The sequence below is a fragment of the Ambystoma mexicanum genome, chromosome 2q (assembly GCF_040938575.1).
Source record: "Ambystoma mexicanum isolate Mex_15411 chromosome 2q, UKY_AmexF1_1, whole genome shotgun sequence".
In the NCBI taxonomy this organism is placed as follows: Eukaryota; Metazoa; Chordata; class Amphibia; order Caudata; family Ambystomatidae; genus Ambystoma; species Ambystoma mexicanum.
The window spans coordinates 942,053,095-942,075,314 of NC_090924.1; the positions used below are offsets into that span (position 1 = coordinate 942,053,095).

A 22,220-nucleotide genomic window follows, 5' to 3' on the forward strand; every position below is an offset into this window, starting at 1 on the left:
TTTTCTTCTGCTACAGCCTGATCTCCAGCTCACGTTCCAGCTCCCTCCACTCCTTCCTGCACCTGAGGGGGCCTTTTATGCCTCCCAGGTTCCTTCAAGTGGGGGCTGTTAGGCTCAATTACCTGACTACTGCAATGGATGTTAGACTTAATTGCCTGACTGCTGCAGCTGCATGCCTCTTCCTCGTCACAGTACTTTTGAGATTCTGGGACATGTACTCTTCTTCATTAAAGTTAGTCCTTTTAATATCTGAGTTCTTTTTAAGGGTAGATTTAATTTACCTGTGCTCATTAAAAGATGGACTATTAGAATTAGTTGTTATATAGGAAGGTAATTTAGCGAGGACAACATTTCCAGATTCCTTTGCATTATACCCTTGGGAGTAAAGAGGGTGTTTAGTTTGGGATACCCACACATATCCTGTCTTAGGTAAAGCTTGTTCAGATTTTACTATGTTTGTGTTCACAGTTCTAGCTTTAATATTAGGGTTGGGTACAAAGTTCAACTAGGCCATTATCTGTGAGTATCACTTGCAATATTTCCCTTTCCCTTGTATGAAGAAAATCTGGATGACCAGATGCACCTATGATCGAATCTTTGCTCATGTACCAGTCACCATCTATGATCAACCCTTTTGGGAAGTCTCTTAAAGGACTCTATTCAAGAATGAGGGAAAAGCTGAATTAGCAGTTTTAGATGCATTGGCAGATCTTATGGTAAAGCTCTGTGATCCAATATGTAGTTTGAGCATAGGTCACATGCTTTCCCCATCCACTTAATATTTGGAAGCTCTATAGTGTAATATCTTATGGATTAAGATGGCCACACTACGGCCCTCATTACGACCCTGGCGGAGAGGGGTTTACGCCAGCGTAATGCATGGCGTACCTCTCCGCCTGATTAGGACTTTCCGTAGCGCCATGGTGATTTTTACGCCCGGATTTTCCGGGCGGAAAAATCCATGGCGCTACGGGTCCCCTCGTTAATTACGCCACCGTATTCTACGGTGGCGTAATTAACGCCTTCCCCACTCCCATTATACCCTATGGGGCAAAAATGGGAATGGGGAAGGGTAAATGGGGATTGGGGACTTACCGCCCCGCCAAGGTCGGAATGGGGCGGTAATTCCGCCAACCCCCATGGCGGAGTTGGCAGCTCTGCGCCATGCTCCATGGTGCAAATTGCACCATGGACCTCCGCCAGGGTCGTAATGAGGGCCAACATGTCTTGCCACCTGGATGGGATTTGAAATATGTCTTCCTGTCCCATTATCTTCTCAGTTTCATTGCTCTTAATTAATCAATTAACCTTTTATTACACACTTAATACCAGAGACCAGTCTCTACGCATGGGACCAGGATTCTATTGTGGGGTGAATTTAAAGGCCCCAAATATAAGTCCCTTTCACATGTACAACAGCCATTTAAACTCTGCAACAAAAATGGCCTGGCTTTTGCTTTCCCTGTCACATGAATGGCAGGAATGTAAACACTGCAACAAAAACGGCCTGGCTTTTCCTTTGCTGTTGAGGTAAAATTAAAGAACCATGGGGAAATGGGCCTACCTGCCATTATCAATGGACCAGCAGCAATGTAATTCACCCAGGAAGGAGGAATCAATGAATCCTGTGACATGGAAAACAGGATTTTTAAACATTAAAAGCAAAAACAGCATGCACATGTGTTTGCAAATAAAAGCGGCTCTAAAAAGCCACAATGGAAAAGAATATAACTGCTCACAGAAAAATGTCATGTAAACAAAACCTGATGTGGAGGGGGAGGTGACCAAAGCCAATGTATAGGATGTTTCATCCCCTAAACTCCCGTGACAGTGGAAGAGACACTTACTTCAAGAAAATCCTGTTCTGGCTGGGTGCAGTAACTTCACAAATGAGAAGCCCCACTCCAACAGGATGTCACACCTCACAGCTAACAACCCTGCAATACATTTGATGGTGCTGGAGGCGTAACAATTCCCTATTCTGCAGAATGGCTGGCAGGAAAGCAAGGATTTCAAAGAAGCTAATCCTTGGCTAAAGCATTGTCCAGTTAGACTAGGTTTCTGGCTGATTCGAATATCTGACAATTGGGAGAATTGGTGAAAAGATGGAAAATGACATTAGGAACATGCTTGATAAATTACATATTCATAACTGTTGTACATTTTACGAAAACAACAAATATGTGACACATGGCCATGCTACATCGTATGAATTTGGCGGTCGGCTTATCTAATTCCCCATGATCAGCTCTTACAGAATATATGTTTCACATGCCAGTTGCTAGTACAATGATGAAGTTATGATACATAACTAGTTTTTGCCAAAAAGTTGAAATAAGAACAAAAGATGGTGATAAAGGAGAACAGATAGATGGTGCTCCAAATTCCCAAAACCAATCCTGACTGGGGGTGGAGAGAGGGATGGTAACTGTCCAAACCTATTGGCATGGATAGTTACAGGGTACTCACCCTAGATTGTAAAATTAGTGATATCATGTCTGCTATATAAAGGGGTTGTACTAGGACTCAGGACACACACAACAACCAGGGAAGACAGAAAAAGGAGGACAGAGAGAAGGCTGCTGAAATTTACCATCTTTGAGAGTGCAGTGACCAGACCCCTTGCCTTTCTTTCCAGAGTGTCCTGAGATGCAGCTGGCTTTCCTGAATCTTAAACAAAGGCTTGCTATGTAAGTAGCAAAATCCCAAGCCCAAAATTGCATAAGCCCTTCATTTTGGTAGAAGTGCATCCAATGTTTCCCCATTGAAAACCCCGATTGCCTGTGTAGTTCAGTCATCTCCCCATAGAAGAATCTCTTATTTGCATGTATATGATAGCATATCCCCATTAAAAAAAAAAAATTGTCTGTGTAAATCTTTAGTATCTTTGTAAGTAAATCAATTAATTCCCCCATTGAATATCACAGATCGGTATTGTTGAAATTTGAAACCAACAATCTTGTTCCTAGTGTTCTTATTTAATTGTTATAGTCATTAAAGTGTTGCCCCAAAATAATTATTCCCATTGTGAGCTGAAAACCGAATTTGTCAGTGTATTGTGTGCGTTACCAAACGGATCGCCATTTGCATCTGTCAGTTTAAACTCCAACTGGTTTCATTAGAGTGAGCAGTCCCTTTGCCTAGAAGTCTACCTGTCATGTGCCTCTGTCATTGTCACGGAAAACCAATGTTCCTATTGTAAGCTAAACCCCTTCCCCGAGCTGCCTGTCACTGTAAGCCTCAGTGTAAATGAATTTCCATTTGCCACTGTATTTTCTCTTTGCATTTGTTTTCTCCCAAAAAACAATTTTCCTACTTCATTTATATGTTCCCTGTTGGGCTGATTAGTCTACTCTAAAACTTTCCCTGTCTCCTAAGTGTAAGCAATACACATTTTCTTCTATTCTGTCCCCTAGCAGTTGTGAGAAATAGTAAAAACCCATTCTACAATTTTGCTCCAAAAAACAGGTTTTCCCTTTATTTGCTGGCTTCCCATCTTGTGGTGGTGGGCTTCACCACAAATCCGAGTTTCCCCCTCTGTTCTTACTCCTTGCCACTGCCTTCCATTCAAAGGAATTGAGTCCAGTTGATGTTTGGGGGATGAGTGCAGGGGGCAGTGCTTAACTGTCAGGGCTATCACTTTGTGATAAATTGTTCTGCCATTGAAAAACCAAAATTAACTGTAATAGTATATCTTAACTTGGTTGTTTTGTAGAGATTATTGCATGTTGTGTTGCCACAACATTGGTGGCTGTGTAATTGGTTGATTTTCCTTTTTCATTAAATAATATATCAATACATATCTTATTGATATACACCTGCCTGTTTCCTGGTCTATTGGGACAAAGGGTGCTGCTGGTGGAGGTTGGGTGTGAGACGGGTTGGAGGCCTCCTTAAAAGAATTTGGTTGTAATAATAAAAAGCGTTATCTTGTGCGCCACCTTCATTTGCAAGGGGAGAGATCCTTGACTTGCTGGTGCTGCATAATATATTGTGACACTAACCTGTGTTGCTCTGCACAGTCTTTCTTCCAAGACAAGTGCATTGCCCCTGAACTATCTTCCCATACCTAAAGATTTAGTTGTGTTTCCTTTACTACAGCTACGTCTGGATGCTCTGAGCTGAGATATTGCAAAACATTTGCCCTCTTCACAAAATGCTTATGCTGTCTAGATTCAAAACAAGATTTTTTAACTGTCATGTCTCAGGAGCAATTTTAATAATAGCCGGTATGATAGTGAAAGTGTATGAAAGATTGAGCATGGGCATTCCAAAATATTATTGCAATACTTTTTTGGAACCATGTAGAGTAACCATCACTTTGGAGCAAAAAGTGTGTAAATCCTCAGTCTGTCAGAAGATACACATTTGTAAACTTCCTTTGTGTCCAACATATGAAAATATATTTGAAAACCTGTAGGAAATTATGAGTAACAGTCGGAATGAGTATTTCCAATACCAAGATATAGAGTTATGAGTGTCCATTATTGCATCACCTTTGATTTGTGGCTGAGCACACGTTTGTGGACACCACTATATTAATCAACCAGCTGCAGTCTATACTCAGTAATGGCGCAATTTAAGACAACCATAAAGCAGGTAATAAGTAGCAGAGTCACAGACTATGTAGCCAGACCTCAGTTGTCCTTAGGACGTAAATCAATGTTCCTTATTGAAATAACATAGTAAACAACAAAATATAACAGGGCAATTCTGCCCTACCCTGAGAGCAAGAACAGGAAACTAGATGGAAAGGCATTATCATTGATTGGGTCTTTTGAGCTTTCTTCCATTGTCATCAAGGTGACATCTAGATCTCCTAGTCTCATAAATGTTCACATAAAATAGGGTTATTTCACCACACTTTAATTATGGATCTAGATTTGTATGTCACTGTGACATCCTGAAGTGACGCTTCCTTCTTCAATGTTTCCTTAGCCCATGGCTTGTTAAGTTGGACTCCTGATAACTAACTCCATTGAAATTCCTTATGTGATTGGTGGTTCGTGTGCATTGGAGTGGGAAATCCGAGCTAACCGTTTCTTGGTATTCATTTCTTCAGAGTCTTGGGTTGACAAATATATGGATAGTTCTTCAGGAACAACACATTTTTAGTCACACCAACTGGATATATAATTGGCATTTAAACAAGGTCGAGCATGTCCTAATAAATTGTACGTGTTTCCCATTCTGGTCCTATCGCTAGGAACTTTCCCATTTGAGTAGCCTGTCTTTAGAAAAATATAAAAAAAAAGATATAAAACAAAGTAGATATAGGGTCATTGTCTCCATGCATTTAGTAACATCATTTCCCCCGCTTTTAGAATCTGCATACTGCAGTTGTGTAACCCGCAGTAACTTCAACCTCCTGTTTGTTCGACTTGCTGCTCGTGGAGAGGGAACGTATGCTGGGGGTTTAGGGAGGAGGGGCAGTGGGTTATGGGCCTTCCCATTAAATAAATAAAAAAAAAGAAACAATTGTGTACAACCAACGAGAGTTCAATAAAAGATGCTTGAGGTAACTGTGGTCGATGAAAGCACTTGGAACCCAAAAAAGCATACGTTATCTTGTCAATTTCTGTCTTCTGCACCTACACGCATACATTCTTTGCTCTTCCTCTGGAAGTTGTCACACCCTTTACCCTGAAATACAGTATTTTGTCACCCATTCCTATTTTCCATATTTGTTTTTGTAGAGCACATGCTCTTTCAGTTTACCTCCTCACAGGCCTTTAATGATGGGTGGAGAAAAAAACAAATGTGGACAATGTGGTATTGTAGACAATAGGCAGGAGATGGTCTGATATGATTGGTCAGGCGCAGGATGTCAGTAAGGACTGATTTATGTATTCTTTGGTATGGAGGCCGTTTGCTGCACCCTTCCTGCAAACTATATATGCAGTTTTTGAAAATACTACAGATGACGCCCAACGAGATCATAAGTGTTCTGGGCAATGAGGTTAACCTGTTTGGCTAAGATGGGTCTATCATCCTATAAAAGCAAGCACATTTCCTATCCTTTGTTCTAGTCTTTGAAGCATCCTCCTGCGGGTAGCCTAGTAGTGACATCCTAGGGACAACTGGAGAATGCATGCATCTAGTGGTAAAAGGTTTGCCATCCATGGGTACACTGACGAATGTGGCTTTGTTCCAAGGTCTGTTCATTCCCTGGTATATTGGGGGCCGTGAATACATTACAATGCAATTGGTTGCTTTAAATAGAAAATCTGCTAATTCAGATAGATTATTTACATATTGTCCTTCACTACAGTTTTGTGTGTAAATAATATATTTTACTTTTTGAACCAGCAGCCACTAGCTGGACAGGTTGTGTGTACCATTTCCTTCCCTCAAATGTACACACCAAGATACCATAATCCACACATTTGGAAGGCACTTTGCTTGCTGTGTTTTTTCAGCCCTACCGAGGTTAAGGATTTATCTTGGATATTCATAGGATGGTGTGATAAATTCCACTGCCTAAATTTAGTGATATTTCGTCGATCACCAAGGGGACCAGTGATGACACATATGGGGAGATATGAAGGGGGTTTCCTGGCCATCCACACTTAATTTCTTTCAAAAAAGCCTGAACTATCCTGTGTGGCACATGCACAAAACTGGCCCTCGAAAGGCTACCCAGTCAGCCCCACAACCTTGCATGGGGATATGTGCTCTTTCTTTGAAGAAGAAGGAGCCAGAAAAGTGCCCCATGCACCTAAATGTCACAGTATCATCACTGATAAGCTTGTGACATTCACTACTAGTTCTAGAGAGATGGAGCTTTGCTGCAGATGCTGGATAGTAGCACGTATGAGCACATTAATGTGAAGCCAAATGCCAAATCCAATTGTCTGTACCCTCTGTCCTGAAATGTATATACTGTATTATAACGTAACTGTTTTGTATGGAATGTAACTATTTTTCACCCTGTAACCAGATAATTAAGCTTTCTGTAACCCAAGCCGTGATACCTCTGGGTTTGGGGGTACAACAAATGCAATGAATAAAATAAATAAATAAACAAGATGGTGAACTGGATAGTTCAAGCTGTTGTCAGCTAGTCTCATCTTATATGTAATGCTCAATCAAACACACATGATTCAAATAATAGAACCATGGTCAACCAATCCCACTTCCCCAACAATCATCTCACAAGTGTAAACACTTGAACACAATTACCAATGGGGGACATAGGTTCTACCAAGACAGGCCCACATCAGATTAATGTGATTGTTTAGAAGAGGAGTTTGCAGCAGAAGTTTGGATTTAGGTGGTGTAGAAAGGAAATTGTGGAGGGAGGTTGAAGTGCAGTAGGCTGGAGGATGGAATAGGCAGCAGGAGAAGGTGGGAGATGCGTACCATAGGGCAGACATGTTTAAGGAAATTCATATGAGTTAGTGGGAGTTGAATGCATGGAGCAGGTGCTTAAGGAACTTCATGAGGAGGTGGTCATTTAGTATCAAGAAGAGCTGGGAGTAGAGCATCAGGTTGGAGTTGCATAGGAAAAGGTGCAGGAGTTAGTTAGCCAGAGTGGGAAGGTGTGTGAGGGCACAGCTGGACAAAGTCAGGGAGTAGTGATGAGGCCCTAATATGAATGGGTTGTCCCTAAAGAGGGATCAGAAACACCCATATGGTGTGACGTTGTAGAAAAGCAGTAACCAAGTAGGCCTAAAGAAGCTGTTGAAGAGGGGAGGGATTAGAGCAGGGAGGTGATAATGCCCTCTTGCCACTGCCTGTGAAACCTGGAAAAGGGAGCGTCATTTGGCATAATCTCTAAGTTGATAAGGAGATACGCTGAGACGGGGAGGTGGTATACAATGAGAGACAAACCAGGGGGGAACCAGAGTAATTGACCCAGAGACTGTAATTGACGGTGTTGTATCCGTAACCCTTGCTAACCTTAAAAGGACCCCCACAAATTGTTGGAACTTTGGGAAAAGAGATAAGATGATTGTGTTAAAACCCATTTTGACCTGAAAGTGTGTTCGCCCTCTTATTGGTACCCTCTCGGCTATATGACAGATGAGTTAATAGTTTACTTGTTTCTGTTTTTCCAAAATCCCAAACTTAATGGTTTGAATGAAGGGATGAATTGTTTGCATTACGCGCATGCTTGCATGCTGCTACAGAATCAATACATGTAGAGAACTGTATGTTTCTAGGATTCTGAGATGTGATTGAATTAGTGTGGTGGAAGTTGTTGCAATTTTGTTGGAAAAAACTGTTAATTCTAAAATATTTTTTAGTTTTAAAATCCTTCTGTGCTTTGCAGTATGAGTTTGGATTCTGGATGTAAAACAGGCATTACTGTTTTTTTTGGTAAATACGCTGTAGTATAAAAATTGAGAGGAACATGCAGCGTCATTGTAAGTCGGCCAGTCCGGTAATCAAGTGCCAGTATTAATGTATACCAGCACTTTACCGGACCGACCGACTACAGGTTTGCTGGTGGGGTACCTGTGTTACCTCCAGCTGGATGTAAGGCAGGTGCCCTACCGGCAGAAACCGCTATCACTACCGGCACCGGTATTGTTGGTGCCGGTAATGACAGCGAATCCCCTGGATTAACACCAGCACTCCGGCACTCGTAATCCAGCGGTAATACTGCTGGACAGAGTGTTGGAAACGGTAATAACATTCGCCAGTTTCCTGGCGGATTGACTGCAGGATACCGGCAACCTTATAATCAGGACCATGGACTTTATGCAGCATGTAATTGCACAAAAATGCATTTCTACAGTGTGGCGTTCCCAGATTTAGATGAATTGTTGTTCAATGATTGATTGGATTTTGTATTACCTATATTTTGTATAATCTTGTTTTTTTCTATTGCCTACTGTGAAGTTTGTGTAAGTAATGCTTTCTCAAGCTATGCTTCTTAATAATAACATTAATAATGTTACATATATGTCATTCAAGGTCTACAGAAAGACTGGAAGAAACAATAGAAACCAGCAATGAAATGTTACAACTTCAAGCCTTGGCCCGATTCACATCTGCAGTAAGTAACTTCTAATGTGTCCCTATAATTTCTGTAATATAGAACACAAATTTCTAGGTCTGTCTTGCAAGACTTTCAGCTCCCTGTATGTAGACGGACCATGGTGTCAATCATCTGCTCCATGGTGCATTACTGAGTCACTCAATAGTGAAGGTTTACAGGGTCAGCCTTTTTGTGGAAGCCATAGGTACTGTGTAGGTTGGGAGAGAGTTGTAGAATGTTGCCTGTGGGAGCTCTATTTGTCTACCCTGCCTCTTACATTGGTTGTTTTGTTATCCTATGTGCTACATTCCCTGTATTATTATTTTTTGTTTGTTTCATGATCAGGTTGCTCCATGATCCATGGTTAAGTGCATCATGATTACATCTGTTATATATGCAGAGATGGCTAATGTGTACATTGACGCATGAGTTTTTCCCTTTTTAGTTTGGGCTACTAGGTTTCGCTTGGGCACCTATAAGCTGAAACTATTATTTGTTTTATTTATTTATTAATGTGATATAGTTTAAATTTAAACTTTACACATATAAAATAAATTATACATATACAAGATAAGTATAACCAATTTTACACTTACAAACATACAGATCCAATAATATGTTAATTTAACAATAAAATATAAAATAAATACATTGAGGTGATATATACAATTAATAGAATATGGTTGTCATGGCCCATATTCAATTCAGTCTAAACTTGGAAACTGGATAGTCAATCACAAGAAAAGAATAATTAACAGCCAACTATTGACAGTTGTTACTTATCTAAACACTATTACAAAGCCCCAAGAAATATTCCCCATTTCTTACTTTTCAGTAGCTTCTTATTGGTCTCATAGGCAACCTCCCATCTCCGTCTCTGTGTCACGCCAGATGTTTCTTAGGCTTAATCTAGGTCTTATGCACTTTCGGTAGTTTATATCTCTATCTCCAGCAGACTTTCAATCTTAATCTATAATTTGTATAGGGAAAGATGCATCTTGGCTTTAGTGGCATTGATACTGTTATGTAATTGATATGTACTTTGCATAGCAGGACATTTTGTTAATAAGTGCTCAGCTGTTTCCAAGTTATCCTTTTCTTTACATATTCTGCAATAATGATCTTGTAGAGATATTTTGTCAATTACACCTGTCACTGTTAGGACAGGGAGATGAGCCATTCTCAACAATAGTATGAAATGGCGTAGTCTCACAGATGGGCATTGATTCAGATATAATTGGGGACTTTTGAAGTTGTACAAAACATACGTGACAAACTGATATTTTTTTAATCTACTAAGGTGCTCAACAGATTTCTTTATAGAACTTTTGGCTTGACTCCTTTCAATGGCAAGTTTTACTTTCCTTCTGTGTCTAATGCAACATGGCGGCCAATAGGCAATTTTTGGTGTTATTCCGCATTTTTAGATAAAGTTCTGCCCTTTTCTTCAGGACGATGGCCTTCAAAGATATTAATCCTAGTTCTAACCGAGTTATTGCCATTGGAATACATATAGGAAGACCCAAAATATTCCGCCAGAATTTTCCTTCTATGACTTGAAGCCAATGTAAATTTATTGTGAGGAGGGATTCAAGTCTGTATGTAATCATGGGTGCAAATACCTGTATATATAATTGGAGTATCCCCCATAGAGTGAAGCCACCATATTTGCTTGAAAATCGCTTCATCAATGCAGTAACCTGGGCCGCTTTAATTTTACGTACATTTTTGCAGGTGAGATAGTCTCCTTTTATATCTATTTCAACCCCCAGATATTTTGGTGTATACAATATCTCTGTATCCCTCATCTTCAGTTTCGAACATGGCATTTTTTTATTAGAGAACATCATCAACTGCGTTTTTTCATGTTGATTATTAGCCCATTTTCATCTGCATAAGGCCATAAGGCTTCTGTTGATCTGCGTAGGCCACTGAACTTATAGTCCATGATTACAAGATCGTCAGCATAAGCTAATACTGGGCACAGGGTCGTTCCAATTCTAGGTGGGCAATTATGTACAGCAGATATTGCCACAGGGAGATCAAATACAAACTGCCTTATGAATATCAGCTCTTAGTTTTCTTTTAATATCTCTTATATATCTATCATATCGATAGTTCTTATTTGACTCATACACTAAGGTTCCTGTTGGAATAGTTGCATGGGTATTGGAGAACGTACTAATCCAACCTTCTATTGCTTCTATCAACATATTTTTAAATTGAATGTTGTCTAAATTACATTCTCCATATAACACATCAGCTGCTTTATCAATGTTAGTCTTTGACCAGCTGCCAGGAGTCCCTGTGTGATTAGTATACATCTCCACCAGAGATTTAATACGGGGAAATATTTCTCAGTTTGTACCGTTAGTGTGAGTGAGTCGTGACCGCTCCAGTCATTGTTGTTGACCTTTAAATCTTTAACTCGAGATGCTATTTTTGGACTGACAAACATATAGTCTAAAGTACTACATGATTCCCCTCCTTTCCACGTGTAATGCCCAGGATAGTCATTTTTCGTTCTCCCATTGACCATTTCCAGATCCCAGTTTTCAAAAAATGCTAGCCAAGATAGACCCTCTTGATCATTTACATCCTGGATCATAGTACTCTTGACCTTTAAGTGAGGGTTAGTCACTGTCCCCACCCTCCCAGTCATGTGACAGTTAAAGTCTCCCATATCTTTCACATCATTGTTAGTTATACAGACAGACCACAATGTGAGTATATCATGTAGAGCCTCCTGTAGGAGTTCACAGAGGTTAGCCCCAGGCGGGTTATATATATTACTTAATAGGCTTTTGGCCATATCTTCACTATAGAAGTTTTCAATCTCCACTGCTAGTATATACTCATCCAATTCTGTATTTAGACGTGAAGATTTAAGGACAGTAAGGAGTCCACCATATGGTCTGCCCTGATTCCTCTTTTTAGTCAATGATTGATATATGGAGTAGCCATCCAAACATATAGGAAACATTAACCACGTTTCTTGTAAACAGATGCATGTATGACTGGTCATATGTACCGGCAGTGGACAGCAAAGGAGAAAAACCCCTACAGTTCCACGAAACAGTTAACAATTCTCAACGTTTTAGTAGAAGTTCAGATAAGGATTCCGATAACCATTTAAATACATTCTGGATTTCAGACATGGGCATTTCCTTTCCCATTAGCATATTCAATGAGCTCGAAGAAATTTTAGTCTCTGATTCTTCATTTATGGGCCAGTTAGAGTCCTCTTGATCCAAGTCTACATCTAGTTCTATGTCCACAGCCAGTAAATTCTCCTTGAAATTGTGCATTAATTGTGCAGTCGCTAGAAATTTGCAATGGATTGCGGAGACATTAGGATTTTTTCCTTTTAATGGTTCCACAAAGTCATCTGTGTTCAATACTCTTAGTTGTGGGACCGCATGCAACCTTGTCAAGAATTCCGTTCTTGTAAGCCATTTGGTTTTGCTTTCTTGATAGATGTTCTTAATGATACAGATACGATTATTACATATATCAGAAATATTCTGCTGTTTTGGGCTCATTGGTAGCCTGTTAACTATAGGTGCCACTATCGGCCTATGATTCCCAATTGGCGTTCAACAGTTACTAAGTTCGTCAGCCTGAGATTGCATTACTTCCAAATCATGGTTAAGCTCCTCCTGAGGATCGTTCACTTTGTTATTAAGGAGGCAGCTAGTCAGCTTTCCCCCTACATTTGCCTTATGTTTTTTTGCTCTTAACGCCCTTTTCTTTGCTTTTTTTGTTCTTTTGTCTGGCAAACCTGTTTCTGACAGTAATGGGGGGTCTCCAATGATTTTTTTGTTATTCCTCGACCGTTTTGCGAGTCTCTGTTGTTTCCATGAGAAGAATATGACGGATTCCTCAGATGATATTCGTGTTGTCATAGGATCGGAGATCCTCTCAGAATCCTCAATAATTCTTGCTGCTTCAGACAGATTATGTTCAACTTCCTCGCTGTCTACAGGAGCAGTATTGTTCATGTTGGCCATATTATTGGTATTTTCCAGAATCCGGCCACACATTTTCATTAAGATTTTTAGGGCGAACTTGAGTGAAACCATTGAAGATTGTAGTTCGACTAGTTCTGAAGATGCATGGTAAATTTCAGATGATGCTTCCATTTCCGTGTCAGTATTTGAGGATGGGATGCGGATCATCAAATTAGGTGAGGAAGATAATCGAGTGGCAGTGACCTCAGGATTAGCTACTTCAAGTTCAGAATTTAGTTGCTGGTTTTCTGAGTTGATGCCCACCTGTTTATCCAATGCCGGTGTATTCTGTCCTGCATACTGAGACAAGGTTCAAGCAGAGAATTGTTATCAATGTCTCCCAAGTTGGTGATGTCAAGGGGGTTACTACAGTTTTGAGCTATGGGTTCCCCCTCATCAATCACAGTTGAGTTAACTTCCGGTGAGGTATTTACAGGAAAATAGTTTGTTATTGCACCCGATTTTGTTGGAATGGGTCTTCTTAATTTCCCGATATGGTCTTCATTGGTAGTATCCTACTTCACTTGGTTCTCAGTTTTATTCTTTAGGTTACGTAGATTATATTTAGAGGTTTTCTTACTGGCCGGCATTCTCAATTCTCCAGTATAGGGATCGAAGACAGTCTGCCCGCAGTCTCCCTTAAACTATGATTAAAAAAATAGATCTACTGCAAGATTGTAGAAAGTAAACAGATCAGTATGGTCCCCAATGTTATTGAGGGACCAAGTGGCTGCAGCAAGAAAGCAGTGATCCTCATCACTTTTAAACTAGACTGTATACAGTAAACTTTCCAGAGTATAAGTATAGCAGACACTCAAAGTTTCAAGCCACACCCAAATCTTCACTAGAAATACGGTTTCAGGCTGCTTCCAAAAAACCAAGAGTGAAAAGAAGTACCTAAAGGCTGAAAGAGTGTTATAACTACAAGTTATAACAACTATTTATGCCTGTAAGAGCCTTATATAATTGTCTCATTGAGCCGCAAGACAAATAAAACTCAAAGCATGCTGCATCAGTAGCACTAATGTGAACAAAATAGCAGCAGCCCCTTAGCAAATCCACTGGATCACTTCTATAGGTAAACACTGTGAATTGTTCTCACCACCATGTGTTACAGCAGCTTTCGGTGGAAGAGGAGCCAATAGATGGTCCCCTGCAGCGTTTGAAGAGATCGTAGTAGACGCTCACTCGCTCCAGCTGTGGTGTGCCCCGCAATACTTTTTCCAGGCTGTTACACTTTACCAGCCCTGGTTCCCCTTTCCTGCGTTCCCAGGTCCCACGGCTCCGGCGGCTGCCAGCTCGCCATTCACCCGTTTGCCTTGCAGCGGCAGCGCCAAGCAGAAACCAAGCAGAAACCACGCTGGGAAGGCTTAGAGTATAGGACCCTGCAGGCCGTCAGGCCGTCAAGCCACACCAGCAAGAGGAAATGCCTCTCTCCGTCACTCTCTCTCGTTCGTTCACCACAGGCTGGGTGAAAGTGGAAGTACAGCCAGCCGCTTTCGACAGCTCTAGTCCTCCGACAATATATCACATTAGAAACTATTACATTAGAGTACCGATAGGGTGGAATGGCATATGAGGAGGGACACACAGCATGTAGGTGTTATTTGGTTATTTGTCCACCCTTTGACTTCCCATGACCATGCTAATCCGTAAGGCCATTCCACCCAGTTCTTGGCCCTCCCCACCGAAAACACCTCCTCGTGGGAACTCTTTGAGTTTGTTTAAATCAAGCCTTACCATCAAAGTTTGCATTGATGTGCCTGACAGTGTTTCTTCAAGGCAGTCTTTTAAGAGTGTGTGATTTAATTGGAGCAGTAAACCTGCTACTGGTGTAATAAAAATGTCTTAACTAAGTTTACCTCTATTTATAAGCACTCTGCCTGTCCTTCACTAAAGTCCTGCTAAAACAAGAATTGGCAAAGACAACAGTTATGGCTTGTGTATAATTAGGCATTTAAAAATTGTCCTGAGTAGCCACCACTAATTCAATTTTATGTTAATACTTGTATGTACTATTATGTGGTTCTACACCGGAAAACCCCCAAGCCCCTGCGGTTGATATTGTATAAAAGAAAGAAATAAATCAGAGAAACAATCTGTCAGAAACCGGGGGAACCGCTGAAGGCGTCAATTTATGTGTTACTTATTCACTCTTTGAGACTTCAATCATATATTTCTATCTTTGCAACCATTTGTATCCACAACAGAGTGGTAAGACAATGAAAAAAGGCTTTTATTGTGTGTAGATCAGATGCATTTCGGACGGTGTCATTTTTCAAGGATCTGTAAACCTGTTTATTACTATTGTTATTGTGCTAAATATATGATGGATGCCCTGACTTGGTCACATCATTTACATTTTGTGTCTGTTCTTGTCAGAAGAAATATGTTTTGTGAAATACATCTGTGAAAATATCTTAATTTGCCAAATGCTTCTCCCTCAGCTGTTCTCTTCGTAAGGATATGTCCAAGTTCGTGGTTGACAACAGTACTAGCAGGCACTGCTGTAATCTGCTCTAAGCAGATCTATTTCACAAAACATATTTCTGTTTATCCTGGAAGAAACTTTTCTAGAAACCTCTGAAGCAAGCTGATAACACACGCATTAGACTCATGTAGAGTGAAAGGGGCATAGGGGAATGGGCGGAAGTGAAGGATACACAGTGTGATTCCGACATCCCTAAGTGCTGTTGGCTATCAGGAGAGTGTAGGAAAGTTAAGATCTAAGAATTGGGTGAATCAAGAAAATAGAATCTGCGGGAGTCTGACTGTAGGAGGAGATGCTAAAGTAAAGTTAATTAAAGTGTATGTGCTAGTCACATATGTTAAACATTGGCAGCTTCATGTATGTAATTCAAGCTTGAAAGGTGGTCCATTATTTATTAAACTAATCTTTAACACTAAGCTTGTTTCTCAGCAAATTCATGTTTTCTTTTCTTAAACTCTATGGCCTATTTATTGATAAGAACAGTGTTGTATGTTGATGTAAATATGCGACTTGTGTCAAGTTTCTAAAACAGGAATTTTACATTTCACTATGTAATGCACAGTGTGCCTGGCTTTTTATCCCTATAATGTTACATGTCACAAAACAAAGTGCTTTTACCAGCAAATGTCTAATACTAAATTGTTTATTTGTAAAGCCATGTTACAGAAATTACCCATACTTTGTATTATAATATATATATTTTTTTTTAAACTACACACAAGGAACAAACTTTTGTTTCAAAAGAAAAGAAAAGAAAATCCTTACGCAACCCAATACATTCCAAAGCAAAAGAAAAGACAGATAAAAAGAGAAAAGAGAAAAAGAACAAAGGATTCTTAACATTCACTCTCAAGTATCGTAACGTTGATGTTGCCATCCCGCTTTGTTCATTCATATCGCAGTAATTCGACCAATCGGGAAGGTCACAGATGTACAGCAACTTTAGTGCTAGTGAGTTCGATTAGACATCCACTTTCAAAATCATGTCCATGTAATTAACAATTGCATAGACAAGTTTTATATTATATTATTCCCTGAGATGTTCCTAGCCCACCACCCATTCATCTCTTCATCTAGTGCAGCATACTTGTCCAAGGTGGAGTTAGAGTTGGTTTACTGACCATTCACACTCAATTAACAAATGTTTTAAGGTTTCGATGGCCAGTCCACAAAAGCGACAAAGATTGTCTTTTATTGACATGTCCTTTCTTTTCCAAAGCATTTCCTTTGTTTTCAAGGTATTTGTCCTGAACCTCAGACATTGTTCTCGATGGTGACGAGAAGGGCACTGGAGTAAATATCGTGGGTGTACATTTAGTTTTTCATGTTCATGCCCCAAGAATTTGGTGGAGTCCATCGAATGTCGAGTTCCTGATTTACAATCCATTCCCAGTTTTCAAATTTCTTCTTGGCACATTGGGGGCGGTTTAGAATCTCTTGATTATTTACATCAGCCACTGTCAAGAATGACCCTAGTCGGCGAAACCAGAGACTAAGTACATTTTTACTGTTTGGGTCATACTCGTTTCCAAATATTTGATATGCCGGTGACGGAGACTTTAGAGACATCTTTTGCATTGACGTGACTGAGTTCCATATTACTCTTATTTGCAGCAAATTTATTGACAGTTAATGTCTCAATACCGGATTGAAAAATTGCCACTGGATGTCGATTGTGGCAATTTCAACACATAGCGCCAGAATCGCTCTTCCAACAAGTGCCAGATTTGCTCGTTGATATTCCACCCTGCCTCGGCACCAAAAGTTATAATTGGCACAACTTTTTGCAGTTAGAATCTGAGGACAGGTTCCAATGAAAACTTTCCATAATTTTTGTTAATTTTTGCTCCTTGAAGGGCAAACTTCAGCATTTTTGATTTTCATTATTTCACTCATTGGTATTCATAGATGAAGTTGTTGAATTGAATCGCTAAATATCGTATGGTCTCTACGGAGGAAATGTGTTCTCCAGCAACCGTCCACCTAAAGGATCTGTCTTTCTTGTTTTTTACATTTCCAATCGACACAATTTTTGTTTTTGATGCGTTTATCGTTAGCTCATTACTAACCATGTACTCTTGTAGGCTCGCAAGTAGTCGCTGAAGTCCTATTTGGGTTCTGTCCATCAACACCAAATCATCTGCATATATGATGCATCTAAGTGGAATCCGATTGACCATTGGTGGAAAACAGTGAGCTTGCGCAAGATGGTTCAGCAAGTCGGCCAAGAATAGTTTGAAGAGCTCGGCAGCAAGAGGGCACCCTTGTTTGATGCCCTTTAGCATTGCAATGGTTTCTGATAGATCCCCACAGTTATTTAATCTTACTCTCATAGAGGTTTGCTCATGAAGTGCCATGATTGGTTCAAGAAGGTTTTCCGGACATCGTCATCTAGATAATTTTTCCCACAGAAGGCCACGATTTACGCTGTCGAATGCCTGTTTTATGTCTATAAAGGCGAAGTGAAATTTGCCATTAGCCTTTAGCATTTCCAATTTCAAGATGGTAAGAATTATCAGGTTGACATCGACCCCGACACCTTTCGTGAAACCGGTTTGGTGGATGTCTATGATCTGGCATGCCTCAGCCCATTTTGCAAGTTTTTGGCGCAAATTTGTTCCCAATCATATCAAGAAGGGCAATTGTCGGTAGTTGTTACGATTGCCCCAGTTGCCCTTCTTGTGAATAGGAACCCCTAGTTCTTGATGCTACAATATTTGACAACAGCTTTTTAATAACGAGAGCCCAGTCATATAGATGTTTTTTGAGTGCCACATTTGAGATCAATTCAGGCCCAGCGGCACGCAAGTTTTTTTATTGCTGCTATGGCTCGTACAATCTCTTCATATGACATTTCAACGGCCCATTGGGTTTCCTTCACATTCCTCATTTTCGCTGTCTCAATTGATGGTTTCTTGAAGACCCTGGGAAAGTGCGAATCCCAAGCATCTCCTGAGATTGTATTTGTTGGTGTACATTTTGAACAGTCCATATTCAAGATCCGCTAGATTTCTCGTGTGTTCTTTGTCACAAGTAGATTTAGCATTAATTCAGCATGGTCTTGATCAATGATACTGGTATGAGATTTTGCCCAATTTCGATAGAGCGCACGTCTAGCTTTGACCGCTTCTTGCACATCTTTTCTCGGCATTGTCTTTTTTGCTTCGTTCATCACTTTACTGTATAAATGTTTGTGGGATGGCCCATAATGCATAGATGGATTTGCATCAATGATGTAGTCAGTCAACAGTGGGATATAGTCAATTCCCTGTCTAGCCGGGATATTCATAAACTTAGTGCCAAGACTTTGTATCTGGTTTCCATTCAATCTAAGACGATTTCCACCAGAATTTACTTCTGTAGACATCTTGCAAGCAGCGCGAGATGGAATCGAGTCGATCATGCAACGAAGTTTCAAAAGACAATGATCACTGTATTTCATTTCTTGAATTTGCACATCAATGGTCTTTGATTCGATGTTTCTAGAAACCCATATATAATCAAGGATGCTATGGGATTTTTCACGATGCCAAGTTGCTTTTGCAGCAACACCCCCTTTTGCTGCTCCATATAATTGCAGATCCATATAACATTAAGAGGTCGCGAGTGCTCATGGCGTTTTGCCATTTTAGACCTCTTGAATCAACAACTTCCTCTGGCAAACGCTTATAGGCCTGCAAGTTATGGTTGAACTGGAACCAGGTGTAATTTAAGTCTGTGCAGCAGATCACTGACAAGTTGTTGTAAACTAGCATAGATTCATCAATTTAGCTGTGTAATTGCATTTACAAAGTCTTTTGTACTGATTTTTGCAGGATTCCAGTATCCATTACTTCCACGACTGGGTGCATTTTTCCATCGTATGGATGATTGTGCTTTGCACAAACAGGTTTGGGTTTACCGACACTGGAGCCGACCATATTTGAGTTATTCTCACCATTGTTAGTAAGCCAGAGCTTGGACGCCCTTTTACATTTCTTTCAGCAGGGTTTAATAGAGAAGTGAACCCATCGCGCATTGGAGCTTTGCATAGCCATGTTTCGTGCAGACAGATTATAAACACGTTTTCCAGGGAGATGTTAAAATCATTAAATAAGTGTTTGAATCCACTTGTGTTCCAAGATAGGAACGTAAATGGACAATCGTCATCTGTCAGTCATGGCTAGTAGGCGCAAGACCTGTTTTGGTTTTCTTTTTTGGCTAATAGTGATTTTAACAAAGATCGGTCTTGTCTTGTGTTCTGCGAAAAACTCATGAATTTCCATAGGTCCGCTGAGTCGACACACTTCGGATTGTGTTGAGTTGTTTTTGTTACTTTTTCTTTTCATAAGAGACAAACCATATCGGGTTGGACCGAGATCTCGAATCCAAGAACGGAAGATCTTCACTAGCTCTTAATAGGGTGTTTCGTACTCCTGCCGAAACAATGTGTAGGAGCACCTGGTCTGAGGATTTTGCAGTTGCACATTCGACAATCTTTATGTCATCTGATTCAATTGTGCGCAAAAGTGGAACACATTTGAACAATTTCATTATGTTCGTTCGATTTAAGTTTACGTCGGAATCATCGCTTTGAATGTTTTGAAAGCGTAATTTGCAACTATGCAATGCACTTTTGCTGACTTTGTTGTTGTTAACCCTTGTTTTGAAATGAACGCGCTGGTTGCGTTGATTTGATTTAAATTTCGTGTTTAACCTTTGGTCCTCAACGAGTTATGCAGTTACCTTTGCTGCAGCGTCAAGCTTTCTAGGCGAACGCTCGCCATGGTTTTCGCACTGGCCGACATAGCTTCATTAGAGCTTTGGCCACTTTCCCTCCTTATTGCAAGTTGATGTGAGCTGGAAACAATGGCCGCATCTTGATTGTCGTGAATCGAGTATGTAGATAAATCACACAGATTTATTGAAGAGGATTCAGATAAGGATCCATTTGTTTCAGAGTCGGAAATAATTCTTCTTCGTTTTTGTGCTTGTTTTTGCTTGCCTTTGTCGATATGAGCTTGAGGAGTTTTTTTTATTGCCAGGTCAGGCCTTTTGGTTTTGACACCAGTGTCTCTTTGAAAAAGACTAAGCCTTGGCGGTGATGAGAAATTTCTTATAAATTTCTTGACCTTGGTGTTTCCAGGCCTTTTGCCCATCTTTACTGTTTTCCGGGCCTCGGCTGTACCTACAATTTCTCTCATAGAGACCAGATTTTTTGGATTTGCTATTGGGATTGTAGGTCTTGCTGCGCCAGTAAAGATACCAAATTGTGAGAAGTGTTTCTCCGGCATGATCGTTGGCTCTTGAATAGGAACCACAGGTTCAGAGCCTCTGATTCCTTCGCTTCCATCATCATTGTTTGAGCTCTTGTCTTGAAGAGATTGTTTTCCATTTGCACTTTTGATATTCTCCACAGGCAGGTTTTTGGAACAAACAATTCCATCAACTGTTTTGCGTGCAGTTGAGGTCGGCTGAAGCTCAGCCGAACGTGCATTAGACAAAGAGTCCTTGCCAATTAGATTTGAATTTGGCTCTAAGTCTACAGCCAGCTGCAACATGTTGGATCATTCCATGTTAGCATTTTTTGTACATATTACGGCGCAGACACCGGGGTCAGAGATATGATTTTTTTGCATCCATTTGATGGCTTCCAAGAGACCTTCAGCTAAGTTCTCGTTTTGGCAATGATGCTGCTCAGCCAAATCACAAATCCTTTGCTGCAACTGCACTGTTAAGTCAGCCTCAGGTTGTATTTTATCTTTTAAGAGGCAGTTGAAATTTTTGATTTGCTCCATTTTTTGGTTCAGGTTTAACAACATTGCTTCTTGGTCATGAATCGTATCTCTTAGGGCTTCGTAAAGTTTCACAAAAGGTATCAGGGCTAGAGAAGATGCTGCCAGGACATTGTTGTGAATTTGCATGGTGGCCGCAGAGGATAGGCTGGCCTTTGCTGGTGCGTGGGAGATAGTTTCTGCTCCAATGCTTGAATGATTTGAGACATCCTCATTGGGCATTTGGGCTTCCAATGAAATCCCATTACTTTGAAATAGCGCTGGCCTTTTTGCACTATTTTGTTTCCTTGTAGACACCATTGGGGTGTTGGTCTTGGTCTTGGCATGTTCTGAAAGAAAAGTAGCTCGCAGTGGTCTTGTTGTCGAATCAAGGGTTTTATTTCTATTGGTATTATCGGACAATGCCACAGCATACAGAGCTGGCGAATCTGGAGCGGTAAGCCGGTCCAGGGGGTTCCAGGTTACCGCCCTGACGGATGGCTTCGGACGCTGATGTATATTGCCCTGGCTAAACATTTTACCCTCATCTTGCGGAGATGGGTTCAAAGACGCCATGCCCGTCTTTGTGACCTATGACTCCACACTTTCAGGAGATTCTGTTTCCGGCGCAGCGTCATCAGTTTGGTGAATCACTGGCTGTTCAATTTCGGTGGAATCATTAGACATCAAAAGCAGCGATTTCAATGATCGTTTGGCAGTAGGCTCTTGAATGCTTTTATTGAGCACTGCATGGCAATGTAACACCTTTTTCCCACTAGACGCCAAACCAACGTCTTTTGTTGCCTGCGATTCCATCAATTTATGACTTTCCATGGCAGTACATGATGATTTCGCAGGTGCCATCAAACGTGCATCTGCTTCATCTGTCAAAGATGTAGATGAAATCATATCTGTGGTGTTATCGGCAGCGACAGCGGCACTCGCTGGCTGTATGTCTCGCGTGGGATTTCCGATATTTT

The 22,220-nt window shown here is 40.6% G+C and overlaps 1 protein-coding gene across 3 annotated transcripts in view; it reads left to right on the forward strand.

Moving 5' to 3' along the window:
- RAPGEF5 (Rap guanine nucleotide exchange factor 5) overlaps positions 1-22,220 on the forward strand; it is a 1,543,629-nt gene that overhangs the window by 673,147 nt on the left and 848,262 nt on the right. For all 3 annotated transcript variants that reach the window (XM_069648248.1, XM_069648249.1, XM_069648250.1), the window contains one exon: positions 8,923-9,004. In XM_069648248.1, coding sequence (XP_069504349.1) covers positions 8,923-9,004 — 82 coding nt within the window. The remainder of the gene's footprint in view (positions 1-8,922; positions 9,005-22,220) is intronic.